The sequence below is a fragment of the Tursiops truncatus genome, chromosome 12 (genome assembly GCF_011762595.2).
Source record: "Tursiops truncatus isolate mTurTru1 chromosome 12, mTurTru1.mat.Y, whole genome shotgun sequence".
In the NCBI taxonomy this organism is placed as follows: domain Eukaryota; kingdom Metazoa; phylum Chordata; class Mammalia; order Artiodactyla; family Delphinidae; genus Tursiops; species Tursiops truncatus.
In genome coordinates this window covers 51,562,440-51,577,842 of record NC_047045.1, presented here as the reverse complement: position 1 = coordinate 51,577,842, position 15,403 = coordinate 51,562,440, and the positions used below count along the sequence as shown (strand labels likewise).

At 36.4% G+C, this 15,403-nt stretch overlaps 1 protein-coding gene across 9 annotated transcripts in view; it reads left to right on the top strand.

Moving 5' to 3' along the window:
* Positions 1-15,403, top strand: part of TRDN (triadin) — a 373,465-nt gene that overhangs the window by 84,793 nt on the left and 273,269 nt on the right. For all 9 annotated transcript variants that reach the window (XM_073789556.1, XM_073789557.1, XM_073789553.1 and 6 more), the window contains exon 5: positions 11,780-11,839. In XM_073789556.1, coding sequence (XP_073645657.1) covers positions 11,780-11,839 — 60 coding nt within the window. The remainder of the gene's footprint in view (positions 1-11,779; positions 11,840-15,403) is intronic.

Sequence of the window (15,403 nt, the reverse complement as noted above, 5' to 3'; positions counted from 1 at the left end):
CAGAGGAGCTAAATAAACAGTGTATTTTAAAACAAAGTTAAAAATATATGTCTATTCAGCATAGGCAGCTTAGCATTTTTCTATTTCTTTTTCAAAAAAAAGATACTGGTTTCTCACAAACCTAATACGATTTTTCTTTCATAGTTCTGTATTAACATTCATGTGATGTGGACTTTCCAGATTATGTAAACATTCATAAAAGTATAATTTTTACTGGGGATAGAGCTTTTTAATTTTTTGTACTAACATTTCTAAGTGCAACGTAATGGATATACTTATCTCTTTTTACAGTTTATTCTTACTTAAACCTTAGTCTATAATAAGTCTGTATGTAAGAATAATCATTACAGCATTTATGTTCTTTGAAATATGTAATTTTAGGAGACAATAATAGTCTCTTAACAAGAAATTACATTTATAATGTCACTTTCTGACATCTAGCTTTAAAGTTAAGAAAGAATACTTTTAGTCCTTCGGACCCATACATACTCATTTTTTTGGGAAGGAAAAATTGATCTTCAATTTTGGGGACATGGTGTCCTTATGAGCTAAATTATCACTTGCCTTTGTGGAAAGAGCCAAAATCCCCTGTACTTTATGTTGAATTTCCTTGCTTTCCAACTACTTGCTCTTTGAACTAAGGAACCATCTTAAAGTTTGAACAGGACCCAAATATGAAGGCTGATATTCTGTGAAATTGTTCCTGATGCATGCCAATGGCAGAGGAAGAAGCTCTTCTTTACTTAGAGCAAAACAAATTACATTCTCCTTATAATCGTGCTTTAAGATTTCCCTAAAGCTCCTGGGGTTGAAAAGAGCCCAGTAAATTTAAACTCAGTTCTTTCATTGTGTATTTTTCTCACTTTATTGAAATCCACATTAGCTCTTTGCAGTCAGGGTGAATAAGGAAGAACCAGGGAATCTGAGCTTCATAAATATTCAAGACTTTAGGATTAGGCCATTCAGAAGGTTGTATCACGTCACTGGGAGTAAGATAGATGGACATGTTTCTGTGCCAGAGATTTCATTACATCCATCTTTGTTGGCAGCTTCGGTGCCTTACCCCAGGCAGAACTTTAAGTGTCTGAAAAATACTGTGAGTGAAAAAAGGAGGGAGAATGGAAAGGTGACTAAACTTGTTAAAATTCGTAGCCTCAGAATACTGGTTACCAGGTTGGCCCTAGTAACACTGTTAAGTAGATACATTAATCTTTGGACTACTCCTCTAAATAAGTCTAGATTAAAACTCAGCTCCATAACTGCACTGCTGCATATTGCCCTCAGGCTGCTCAAGGAACTCACTGCTTTATCTTCTGGTTGTCTTTCCCAATATTGATCAGACCTGTGAGGACAAGGGGCAAAACGCAGAGAGAGCAGACAGTGAGGCTTGGTGATGGGATCAGAATGAAAAAGGCTGAGGAGAGATATGATGAATGATCCAGAGACTTACTTCTCTAAGGAGTTGCAGCTGTAGTGAACCCTGGGCCCAAAAGAGCTCATTTCTATCAAGGCAAGCAAACTGGAACCACAGTGATGGAAATGACACTGGTAACACTGGAGCCTGAAGGAGCAAGCCGATGAAAGCAAGGGATTAAATTTTGGTGCCAACATCATGGAGAATAAAAAGGCTGAGACAGGACTTCCCTGGTGGCACAGTGGTTAAGAATCCGCCTGCTAACGTAGGGGACGCGGGTTGGAGCCCTCGTCCAGGAAGATCCCACATGCCGTGGAGCAACTAAGCCTGTGTGCCACGACTATTGAGCCCGCGTGCCACAACTACTGAAGCCTGGCGTGCCTAGTGCCCATGCTCCGCAATAAGAGAAGCCGCCACGATGAGAAGCACATGCACCGCAACAAAGAGTAGTCCCCCGCTCTCCGCAACTAGAGAGAGCCCACGTGCAGCAACAAAGACCCAGCACAGCCAAAAATAAAATAAATTTAAAAAAAAAGAAAGGCTGAGACAGCTCGACTCAGGCCCAACCATTTTAAGTAGCTCCTGTTGGAGCAAGAATAATCTCAGGGTTGCTGCATTCCTATCTGGAAATAAGATTGGGTGTGTAATTGAGAAGCCTGTGAATGAGAAACTGTTAGGTTTATATGTATTCCAGATTCTTTTCAACTCTGTACGTTCCGTTTTTCAAAATCACGAGAGTTTGGTCTCTTGTGGAAAAAAGTAAGTCCAGTTAAGACATCATTTGAATCTGATGCACGGAGTTGAGAATCACTGGTAATCTTTGTTTTGTTTTGTTTTGTTTTGTTTTAACTACCTAACATGTAGAACAAAAGAAATAGAAATTTTGAACCCTTTCAAGTTAGGTGGAATAGCATATCCCACTTTTAACTCCTGTCCCAATATTTTTCTGTTGAAGTGAACATGATATTTGACTGTCAATATTTTATTATAGGCATAATGGTCAATTATATAATGTCAATTTATAGTGGATATATTTTATATAAACATCTGTGGATAAGTTAAGGCAAAGTATTAAAAATGCACAGTGTTTTAAATTTTATTATTATTTAGCTTTACAGTGTTCCAGAAAAACAATATTAAAAAACCCTAACTTATTGGCACCCATATTGATCACTGTAGGAAGAAATGCTTTAAAAATGCATTGGTAACATGCTTTTAAGTTTCCTCCATGTCTTTTCATGGCTTGATAGTGTATTTCTTTTTAGTGCTGAGTAATATTCCATTGTCTGGAGGTACCACAATGTATTTCTTCATTCACCTACTGAAGGACACCTCGGTTACTTCCAAGTTTTAGCAATTATGAATAAAGTTACTTTAAACAAACAAAAAAACAAACAAAAAACCCTACTACCTTTTGTACAAGTGTTGCAGTTTACAATACCTTTCACATACATTTTTAAATTTCCACAAATAGTAAAATTCTGCAACTTTCTCCAACATTTCTAATAGAAAGTAAAAAGGTTAAGAAATGCAACATTTTACTGTCCCAAATTTTCAACCACACTCATTTTAGTGTTTGAATCATTTGTGCGTCGTGTCTTAAAGAACTGGTGAGATACTATCTACCACAACTTTCTATATTGTGCAAGAGTTGATAGCTTATAATCTTGCTTAAACATTTATTTTTTAATTCAGTATATATTTATCGAGTGGTTAGTATATACCAATTATTATTGAAAATTTACTGTGGAACAAAATAGACATAGTTTTTGCCCTCATCAAATTTAGAATTTAGTGAGGGAGACAAGTAATAATAATAATAGCCAATATTTTATATGATGCTTATCAGATATCAGGTGCTGCTCTAAATCCTTTACATTTTAACTTATTTTAATCCGCATGTAAATCTATGTGGTAGGTACTATTATTAACCTCATTTTACAGATGAGGAAGTGAAGTTCACACAACTAGTAGGTATGAGAATTAAATTTGAATGAAGCAGATTGACTCAAGCATTAGTTATCTTAAACACTAAGCTGCATTTTAATACATGCCAGCAATGACAATATTTTTGTATAGATCTTTTAATAGCTTATGTATGTCTAGATTTTCTGAATGAAATGCATTTTTTTTTTTTTTTGGCGGTACGTGGGCCTCTCACTGTTGTGGCCTCTCCCGTTGCAGAGCACAGGCTCCGGACACGCAGGCTCAGCGGCCATGGCTCATGGGCCCAGCCACTCCGCAGCATGTGGGATCTTCCCAGACTGGATCTTCCCAGACCGGGGCACGAACCCATGTCCCCTGCATCGGCAGGCGGACTCTCAACCACTGCGCCACCAGGGAAGCCCACGAAATGCATTTTTAATTACACTAGAATACTACTGATTTATGCCATCTTTTGTACGACAATTATTCAAATAATCATTTAATGACCATTGCAATCCAGAAATAATGAATACTCTAAATAATACTAATTTTTTATTTTTTCTCAGCAAAAGAATACATTATTATATCTGCTTCTCTTGTTTCCCAGCACTTCACAAGTCTGGTGCTGAGATTAATACCTCTTCAGAAACATTGGACTCTAACCCAATTGCTTATTTGGCATTAGACTTTAGAAAAACAGCCTGATTTAGGAGGGTATATTTTTTGGTTATCACCGTTGAGTTATAAAGCATGAAAACCAGAGTTTAAATTCTTTGAGTTCCTTTAATTAAAAAAATGCATTAAATTGAGTTATTTGTAGTGAGGTGGATGGACCTAGAGTCTGTCATACAGAGTGAAGAAAGTCAGGAAGAGAAAAATAAATACGGTATACTAACACATATATATGGAATCTAAAAAAAAAAAATGGTTCTGAAGGACCTAGGGGCAGGATGGGAATAAAGACGCAGACGTAGAGAATGGACTTGAGGACATGGAGAGGGGGAAGTGTTAGCTGGGATGAAGTGAGAGAGTGGCACTGACATGTATACACTACCAAATGTAAAACAGATAGCTAGTAGGAAGCAGGGGCATAGCACAGGGAGATCAACTCGGTGCTTTGTGACCACCTAGAGGGGTGGGGTAGGGAGGGTGGGAGGGAGATGCAAGAGGGAGAGGATATGGGGATATAAGTATACGTATAGCTGATTCACTTTGTTATACAGCAGAAACTAACACAACAATGTAAAGCAATTACACTTCAATAAAGATGTTCAAAAAAATAATAAAATAAAATAAAGCCTAGCATGATGAAGTATTGGTTTTAGAATGGGAGATGAATAATAACAATAAGTATCTAAAAGGAGACTTCTACTCTTTTCTCCACTTCTCATATTCACATATACTTCCCTACAGATAATGAGAAAGGGGATAGGGGAAAACCAGGACTAGTGAAAGAAGTCAGAATACACTTCCCATCTTCTTTGGAAGTAACTTGCCCCTTCTCTTGAGTGCCCCTCATATCATAATGGACAGAGTAAACACTAGTGGAGAACTGATACATTAGGTAAGGTTACCAATAACTCAGGAAAACAAAGGGATCCTTTTCATTGCTTCCTGACACATTGAGCTGTCACTCTTCATTTATTTTTCCCTTCTCCAGTTATCAAAATTCAAATTGACCATTGTACCTTTAAGGACCTTGGACAGTCTCACACTTGGATTGAGATACTTTGACCTCTGTGCTTTCTAAGCCACAAAACAATCTTTGAGGTTTACTGTTACCAAAATGGCTTATCATTCCAACTAGAATCTGTTGCTGAGACTTATCATGTTCTCAGGTTGGACTCTAACCTATTGGCAAAGCACATACATTTGGAGGTAAATAATGACCACTTTGACCTTCTTTGTCCCTTGTATCCAGAATTGGTTCAGTTTAAGTGAACTGTTCTTAAAGAATGCAAAAGGTTAAATGAAATTTAACCTACTATACATTACTGTTATGTTGCATAAGGTAGAGGCATTTACCTGTCTATAGAAATTATTGAATAACTAGAAGATAGTATTAATATAAGAAATTTTATTTTTCTTTGAAGTTTGCCGAAAACCATAGGGCAATAAATTTCCACTTACTGACTTGACTTTTACATTTAATTTTCCATTCTTACACGAATAGTTCTTTGTGGGCAAGAATAATTGAGGGTAAAAAATTAGGCATCATCTGCTTATGAGAAAAATATCCTTCTGAAGTCTAAATTGGTATCATGCTGTTACTCAATTGGGCAGGAGCCTGAATGGTCATCATTTCCTGGCTAAAGTGTAAGGAGACAGAACTAGCACACTGTGTAGAGGCTACATTGGATTCTTTGGGCATCTGTTAGCCAGAGACAGTGACCATAGTGATGTAATACAATCCCCAAAGAAAATGTAATGTTGCAATAAAACATGCAGAGACATTTAATTTATCCTTAAGTTTGAATTGTAGGCGCAGAAAATTTTTCCTTCTTCCTGTCTAGGTTCTATGGCTGGTCTAATAATTAAATTGATATAAGACAGATTAACGGGAGAAAAATAAACGTTGTTCATACATACGGGAGCCCCATAAAAATATGAGACTCAAAGGGCAGCCAGGTAATTGAGACATATATAAATAACATCCTGAGCTAAGGAAAATAGGAGGGGTCTGAGTATACAAATGGAAGGAAGGCTATTCACAGGAAGGGAGAGTAGGCGGTTGGAAAACAGAGTGCCATGTTATGCAGATAAGTTTCTTGGTATCTCTGGTAATAGCTCTCTCCTTGGTACAGGACCCCTTTCCAATGTAAATTTAGGCAGTTGAGGGGAAGGTTAACAGCTTTTCCTGCTGGGCTTTTTTTTTTTTTTTTTTTTTTTTTTCGGTACGCGGGCCTCTCACAGTTGTGGTTTCTCCCATTGGGGAGCACAGGCTCCGGACGCGCAGGCTCAGCGGCCATGGCTCACGGGCCTAGCCGCTCCGCGGCATGTGGGATCTTCCCAAACAGGGGCACGAACCCGTGTCCCCTGCATCGGCAGGCGGACTCTCAACCACTGCGCCACCAGGGAAGCCCCTGCTGGGCTTTGATTGCATTTAGCTGAAAAATAATCCTTATGCCAAAGAGATATATTTTGAGGTAGTGAAATCTGCTCCCTTTCAGAATCATCAGAAATAAATTTCTTTTGTCTTCTGTAAGCAAAGAAATGTATGTGTGTATGACTTTACAAGGTTAGCTGTGCTTGTCTGCACTTCCTGTACAGAGATACTAACAGTCTTCAAGTGATCATCAGTTAAAAATAGTTGATGATGTTCCTGCAAAACAACGTCTATGTAAGTCATTATATTTCATCATGAGCTGTAGAGATTTGTGTCTGTGTGTGTGTGTGTCTGTGTGTGTGTGTGTTTTTTAATCCACAACTCCCACTTATAAGAGATCTGAGTGGATCTGCCCAGAGCAGTGGGGCTGTCTTAGTTTACATAAAGCTGAAGTGCAGAATCAGGAAAATAGAAAGTTGGGACTATTCTTGAGACTGTGAAATTGAGTAGGACCCTGGGGGAACTTTCGAGGTACAAAAGCCCCAGCCCCCAAAATTCTGAAAGAGTAGAGGAATCTCAGCACGTGTTTCCTGCCAGGATCCTTGTACCGTGGTTTGTCCCCAAAGCACAGAATCCCCAGTGCCTGCTTTTGTTGATGTCTATAGAAAATGCTGGCTGGTCTGGACACATTTGCCCCAAATTCCAACTGTGCATGAAAACTTCAGAATATTTTAAAAGTTCAAATTTATTTTCTCTTAGGAGCAGGAAGAAAATATTCCTTGAAACGGTGTTAGCAAAGGAAGGTGAGGGTAGGGAGAACCTTAATTTGGATCCTCTTTTAGTTGAAATGCAACCTTTAAGAAACTTTTGACAACCATTGACCAGAACTTTATGTAAATTGCTTCCCTATATATCAGCTGTTTTTGGAAGAAAAACCCATCCCTGCAACCACTTCTTAGAACTGTCTTGATTTTTCAGCAATTTAAACTATAATATAGTTCTGTGTAGAGAATGTCACTGTAGTTTTGGGTGTATATGTGTGTGGGTGCTGATAATTTTGTATTTTCATTGGGAGTGGAAAAGGAAAACAATTCAAGGTGAAAAAATTATTCTTAAATATTCATTTTTATAAAACTTATTAAAGAATTTTGTTATAACAAAAAAATAAACACTCTGAAATATATTGTCATCATTTTTTATTTATTTTTATTGAAGTATAATTGATTTACAATGTTGTGTTAGTTTCAGGAATACAGCAGTGATTCAGTTTTATATATATATATATATACATGTTCTTTTTCAGATTCTTTTTCCTTACAGGTTTTATAAACTATTGAGTATAGTTCCCCATGCTATACAGTAGTAGGTCCTTGTTGGTTATCTATTTTATATATAGTAGTGTGTATATTGTTAATCCCACAAGAAAAATCTCTAATAAACAACCTAACCTTACACCTGAAACAGCTAGAGAAAGAAGAACAAACAAAACCTAAAGTTAGTAGTAGGAAAGAAATCATAAATATCAGAGCAGAAATAAATTGAGACGAGGAAAACAATAGAAAAACTGGTTCTTTGAAAAGACAAAATTGATAAACCTTTAGCCAAACTCATCAAGAAAAAAAGGGATAGGGCCCGAATCAGTAAAATCAGAAATGAGAAAGGAGAAGTTACGACCGACACCACAGAAATACAGAGGACCATAAGACACTACTGTAAACAACTATATGCCAATAAAATGGACAACCTAGAAGAAATGGACAAATTCTTAGAATGGTGCAATCTCCCAAGACTGAACCAGGAAGAAATAGAAAATATGAACAGACCAATTACAAGTACTGAAATTGAATCTGTGATTTAAAAACTCCCAACAAAAAAAAGCCCAGGACCAGATGGCTTCACAGGCGAATTCTATCAAACATTTTGAGAAGAGTTAACACCTTCCCTGTTGAAACTATTCCAAAAAATTGCAGAGGAAGGAATACTTCCAAACTCATTCTGTGAGGCCATCATCACCCTGATACCAAAACCAGACAAAGATACCACAAAAAAGAAAATTACAGGCCAATGTCACCAATGAACATAAAAATTATCATCATTTTTTAAAGTCTAATTCTCCTTTACTTTCATCTATTTTTATTTTTGCTTAAGTGAAACTTATTATGAAGTGTAACCAACATTCCTGGACTTACCTCCCACTTTAAGGTTACCTCCCTTTCGTGTATTTGGGAAGAAGTGGAGGGAATATGTTTCCCTCCTGCCTTTTCCTGAGTGGTGATCTGCATCCCAATCTTTTTGAGATGTGTCTTCTTTCACTTTATGTTTTTCCCCTCCAGGATGGATCCCTGCTCATTACAATTCTGGTCATAATCTAGAGCTCATTCCCTTTTGGTCGGCTGCTGCTGGGTGCACAAGAGCTAAGGCTAAGGGGAACCGAGGTTTCTTCTACTACTGTTATTTTTTCTGTTCTCTGATGTGCAAGCTTTCACTTACCTTGCAGGAAACCCCATCATGAACCAACATGGATTGTCTAATTCCATAAACCACCACCTTGTCTAAACAGTGTATTTCCCCAGTTAAGTTAGGCTACGAGGCTCTGACAGGATTACCCAGGCAGAATGGCCTTTTGAACCTAATCCTTCAGAAGATTCTAACTCGTGTCTGATCTTCCTGTATGAGTTCTAGAATCTCTCTTTTATTCCTCTGAGTACCCAGTGGATATCTGTGGAATATAAACACACACACACACACACACACACACACACACCTCTAAAGGAAAAATATTATTCTCAATGACATATTTAAGGCCTTTTTCAATCACAATAGATGTAACATTTCATATAAATTTTTAATTTAGAAAATTTCATCCCATTTCTATATTCAAATTAATCCCTAACAGGAGTAAGAAATTATTTCTTAAGGATGATTCCCTTAGCACATGCAAAGACTACTCTAAATCTTTGGCATTTTACTTACTTTATCAGGCTGAGTTATACAAGGCCCCAATCTTCTCCATAGCTTCTGTTTGTTTAAATAGGAGGGAGGAAGCAGAATGGTATTGGCAGGGGAGAATTCTGAGGGTTTTTTTAAATTAACTTGTAGAAGATTTAACCCTGTAGATGACCTGAAAAGGTCATTTGCCCACCCCTAGGACCAGACAAGTACTGTCTAAAACTAGTATAATGTGAGCCACATATGTATTTAAAATTTTTTGAGTAGCCACATTAAAAAAATGTAAAAAGAAAAATACAAAATTAATTTTAATAACATGTATTATTTAACCCCAAATATCAGTCAGGGCTTAACCAAAGAAGCAAAAGTAGGAAATTATACAGGTATATTAAGACATTTATTACAAGGAATTGGCCTGTGTGGTTGTGGGGACTGGCTGAGCCAATGAGAACCCATAGGACAGGCAGTCAAGAAATGAAGATCATGGGTGAGCTGGAGCCCACGGGCATGGACCAACGCTGTCATCCACCCAAAGAATTTCTTCCCTCTCCCAGGAAACCTCAAACTTGTTTTTGAGACCTTCCAGTGGAATCAGACAGGCCCACCCAGATGATCCAGAACCACCTTATTTAAGGTTAATGAACTAGGCATTTTAATTACATATGCAAAATACCTTCACAGCAACTTCTAGATTAGTGTTCATTTGAATGATTTGGGATAGTAGCCTAGCCAAGTTGACATATAAATAAAACCATCACACTCAATATGTCCAAAATAATATCGTTCTATATGTAATTAATATAAAAATTATTAATGAGGTATTTTACATTCTTTTTAATATTAAGTCATCATAATTCATTATGTACTTACACTTATAGCACATCTCAATTTGGACTAACCACATATCATGTCCTTAATATGTACACATGTCTAGTGGACACTGCATTGGAAAATGTAGGTCTAGACAGTGACAAAGAGTGATTGGACTGTTGCTCTAAAGATACAAGTTCCCAACAGGAGTCATTTCACAATATCTAAAGACATTTTTTATAGTCATGACTGGGGATGGGGATGGGGGCTAGAAGCATCTAGTAAGTAGGGATGCTGCTAAATACTCTACAGTAGCCCCACTCCACCTCCAAATAACAATTTCCCCAATCTAAAAAGTCAATAATGCTAAGATGAAGAACCATGCTTTGGAGTAGGATTTGGAGACATAGGGAGGAGATTACTACTAATAATAATGAGGAGAAGGAGAGAAGCTGGAAGCTGGATGTTTCTAAGCCCTTGGGATATCTTTCCTGGTACCTTGAAGCCTTTTTTTCACAAATGTAATTGAATATCTTAACTCTTTTGTATCTCTATTGCCATTTTCAAGGTCAAGGATGAGATAAGGGTAGAGGAGTGGCCTTATAAATAGTATGACTGATTAATGGGGAAAAGGAGGGGAGGAAATCTTCACAGTGGTGATTATCTCTTTAACTGGTGAATGAAAGTCAGTAACTGTCTTTTCTGAAGATATTTAGGATTTTCCTATAGTTGGTCTTGATTTTAGACTTCTAGAAAAATTATAAAAATGCAAATTCAAATCTACAAATGGAGAATTTAGAATATATACAGTAATTAGCACCATCTCAGACCATCTGTGGAATAAAGTTGTGATAAATAAATAAGTAAAACTCATTAGCATTTTTCTAAGAAAAACCATGGTATTTAAGATTAAGTCACTTTTCAGAGGTAGTAATCATATTTGTAAACTCTAATCTCAAATTTACTTCTATCCAAATTAACTGCAACTTCAGAATTAACTTTATTTTCTAAGCCTTGGCAATGTATGTTTACTGAAACTGGCAGCAGATTGAATATATTTGTTAAAACCTGATATTTAGAAAAAATGTAACAACTAACATTCTATGAAATGTGTCATATCTTCATGCAGTAATTATTGGTTAAATGCAATGCCAAATTTTGATTATAAACTTAGCTTAGAGTCAATACTTCTGAGATATATTTCCTATTAGATAGTTGTTACAGTTCATTTCACAAATTCTTAATTTAATATGTAAAACCTAAATCGTCCTAAATCTAAATGATATTTTTTACTAAGGAGTCTTAATATGCATTGAGAGTAATTGAAATAGAACATAATTATAATTTGTGATCAGATTTAGCACTGAAAACAGTGGCAACATTTATTGATTTATGTTTTTAAGCTTTTTCAATAACTAAATTTTAGGTAACTCCAATTTTTTCCTTGTTTCAGTAAATGAGGGATTTATGTGGCAATATGTTACAATGACTCTTTCCTTTTAGATACCTTTAAATTTGTTGGCTAAAATAATTTAGACTTCATGCTGGAATTATAATGGTTAGGTCATAGCTATGATTTATATTTTGCACATTTTCAAAAAGAGTTTTTAAAAGTATATCCTATTTTTTCCTAGAAATACACAAAGAAAAGACTGAGAAGCAGGAAAAAACTGAAAGGAAAATACAAACTAAAGGTAAGTGTTAAATTTTGTGTTTATTCTTATTCTTATTCAGGATATATATTTTGTATATTTACATGAGAGAATGGAAAGTTTTCATATTTTGTGCTCTTTTGCTTTAATTGTTGATAGTGTTTAAGTAAGTTTACTTCTAAGTAAACCGCAGGTATAAATATATAATATTTAATTACTGGAATCAAAATAACTTCAAAATGTGTTACAATCTTTCAGTTATTTATTGATACAGTTGGCTTTTGCTTACTGAGATAGTACCACAAACATATTTTTTGACTTATTAGCAAACATTTTTCCTTCTTTAATCAGTTAATATAATAGATCAGAGCTCAATTTTTTTTAACTGGAATTTTTTTATGCCATGCTATACCTTTAAAATCTTTGTCATAGAAATGCAGTCATTATACTATCTCACTGAAGACTGCTATGGCCCCAGAGCTTGCTTACTCAGACTCAAGGGGTAGATGGACAGTGACAACATTATGATTAATATCCTTTTCAACTCAACTAAATCTAGTAACTGAAATCTTGCATTAGAGGGATATTACTAATGGCCAGCAATGTCTTGCTCATCTTACAAGCATCACTTTTCTAAGAGTGACCCATAAAACTTAAAAAGAAAACTCACAGGAAGCACAAACATTCGATAGGACATGTTTCTAAATATGCCCAAGTTTCCCCAATGGTCAGTCTCACATGATACTGGGTGAGTTAAGACAAAAATTAAAATCTCATTATTACTGTATTTGTGTGATAGAGCTGAAAATGAAAGAATTTTCCTAGGATAAAAATTGAATGTTGTCTAATATTTATTATGTCAAAAACTGACTAGTACAAAATTACCTGCACAAACATCAAAGTTGCCAGTAATAGTTTCAAATAATAGAAGTTCTAATTAACCTGAAATTATACCAATATGTGAATCTACATTAAAATACCATGTTTTCTTTTTTAATATACTTCATGAACTTCCTTTTTGTGAAGAGCTCAAATCATTCTGCAGATATTATGTCTTTAATCCTAATATTTGAATTAGTTCCAGATTGGTCAGCCAATCCTTATACAACCAGGGACAATGAAGTTTACTCAACTGAAACCTATTTATATTTGTACTCAGGGAACTAATGTCTTATTTCTGTTCCTTTTCCCTTTTTTTTCGTTCTTAATTCCTTTGGTCAGGGAAATTGGACACAGCTCTTGGGTACGGATTGACTAAGCTAGCCATCACTGAACTGGTTATGTGTTTCTATCTGCTGGAGGTTAAACAGAAATTCAATTGGTTCCACATGATTGGGGAGTCTGCTGTTTTATCTTGCAGACTGTACTACTAATTTAATAGCAATGCTCCTGGAGTGGATGTTGTGATGCAGATGGTACCATTTGCGTTTTGGACTTGGCTCTATGAGAATCCTGCTGTTAAAAGACTGAGCAGTGGGCTGTAGAGAGGGTTTTTTAAACTAGTGAGTGTTGCATAATTAAAACAGTGCATTTGGCTGAAGTTTAAAATAAATTCCTCAAAGGCTGGGCTAGAGATTGGTACCTGAATATATTTCCTGAATAGATCAAATATAGTTTGGGAAAGTGAATGTTTCCCAAGAAAGAGAAAATGGAGCTTCAGCTGTTCAACAGTGAAATGGGCTTCAGAGATACTTTTTTCCACAATTTTTTGTGTGCATATGAACAAAAATTTCATTTTACTGCTTAGTTTCCTCATACAGGTAGAATAGAATAATGCCTGCTTTCTATTCCCAAGTAGTTCAGTGAAAATAAATGTGGTTTCATAGCTGTTCCTATGTCTAGATAAACACATGTTTTCTCTATGCCACATTCTGTCAGTTATGGTTATATATGATGGATAGTTAGGAATTTAAGTTGTTATCAAAGCATTTTGAACTCTTATAAGAAAAGATGCATTATATCCAAGGTAATAGTAAACCGAAATGATTATAGAGAAGCCAGCAAATATCAGAGTATAAAGAGATCTATTATGCAGAAGCTGATGTATTAACTTCTATCACACAAAATGTCTTCATCCTTCCATATTCTTTGTCCTGAAAATTAACATCACGATTCACCCAAGTTATTCAAGCTAAAAAGCCAGGAGTCATTTTGGCCAGTAGTGGTACTCAATCCTGACTGGACTTTAGAATCATCTGGATAGGTTTAAAAATATATATATATATTCATGTGCAGACTCCATCCTGGTTCCATTAATGTTTGGGAGGTAAGGCTAGAATTCAAGTCAACCTCTTCAGATGAGTAGCCATCTCATTAATATTCTCAATTAAGCACCTAGCCTGGAGTTCAAGTATATCCCACAGAGGTTCTCTTTGACCAACCAGTATGTTAACATAACTTATACCTGGATGTCTTTAGGTGGGACCTGCACCAATCTCCTCCACTCTCATCACTACTGGAGTAGACATTTATTTATCTGCTTTATCTCTGAAGGCATTTGAGTTCCAATCCCTGCCATAGACTTGTTGGTCTCTTTCAATACCAAAGTCCAATCCTGCATGGCCCTTTGTCATCCTCTCTTTTAATTATAATTTAGTCTATTCTCACCTCTCCTCTCCCATTACTATCCCCTCTACAGTCATCTCCCAATTAGGTTATGACAGTTACTTCTTAACTGATTTCCCTGCATTAACCCCTGAAAGCCATGCTAATCACGCTCACGGGCTTAAATCCATTTGTTGTCGTCACAGTGCTTTAGAGATAAAAGCCACACTGTCATGACATAAAAGGCCCTCATCATATGATCACTGATAGATAGCCAGTGGTCAGCTTTGTCCACTTTGCCACTTACCTTCCCTACTCTGCAAGCTCATCCACCCCCTGCATTCCCAGCTCTCCCCCTGCTCCCCTCACCACCTCACTCCACATCCCACCAACACCTCCCATGCCATAGGCAGGCTGAACTTTTGGGCAATTCCTAAGCCAGCACTGCTGCTGTCTCATAACTCTGTGCTTTTATATACCTATTCTCTCTGACCATCGGCCACTTGGCAGGCTTCTGCTCATTTCTTTGATTCTCAGATGGAACATCTGTTCCTTCAGTAGGCCTCCTTTGCTGTCCCTCACTCTGTGGGCATTCAGGTACTCCCTCCTTGCTACAGTTACATCCTTGCTTTCAGCCTTTAAAGCATTTTGACACCAAATTTTAATTGTGAGTATATTGATCAAGCTCACTGAGGGCAGGAACTGTGTTTGTCTTTTTATATGTTCTAGGTTGATGTTGACATTTACGATTGTGTGTTTCCTTATTCGTGAACAAAGAGATTCAGGCTCGGTGGTCTCTCAGCTTTCTATCAGCTCTGAATTTGTGTCCTTATATTAAATTAAAAATCATTCTAATATCTAGCAAAGTGCCAAACAGATGAAACACATTCAATGCATGTTGAAATAATTAATGAATGAATTAATAAAGCATTCGTTTTCTCTATTTTGTTAATATTTACTTGATTTCTATGGAGAACTCTTCCTTTGACAATCTGTGTTTATTTTCAAGTGTATACAATTATGTGGCTTTAATTGGGCCATTGTAACGTCAAATTTATTTGG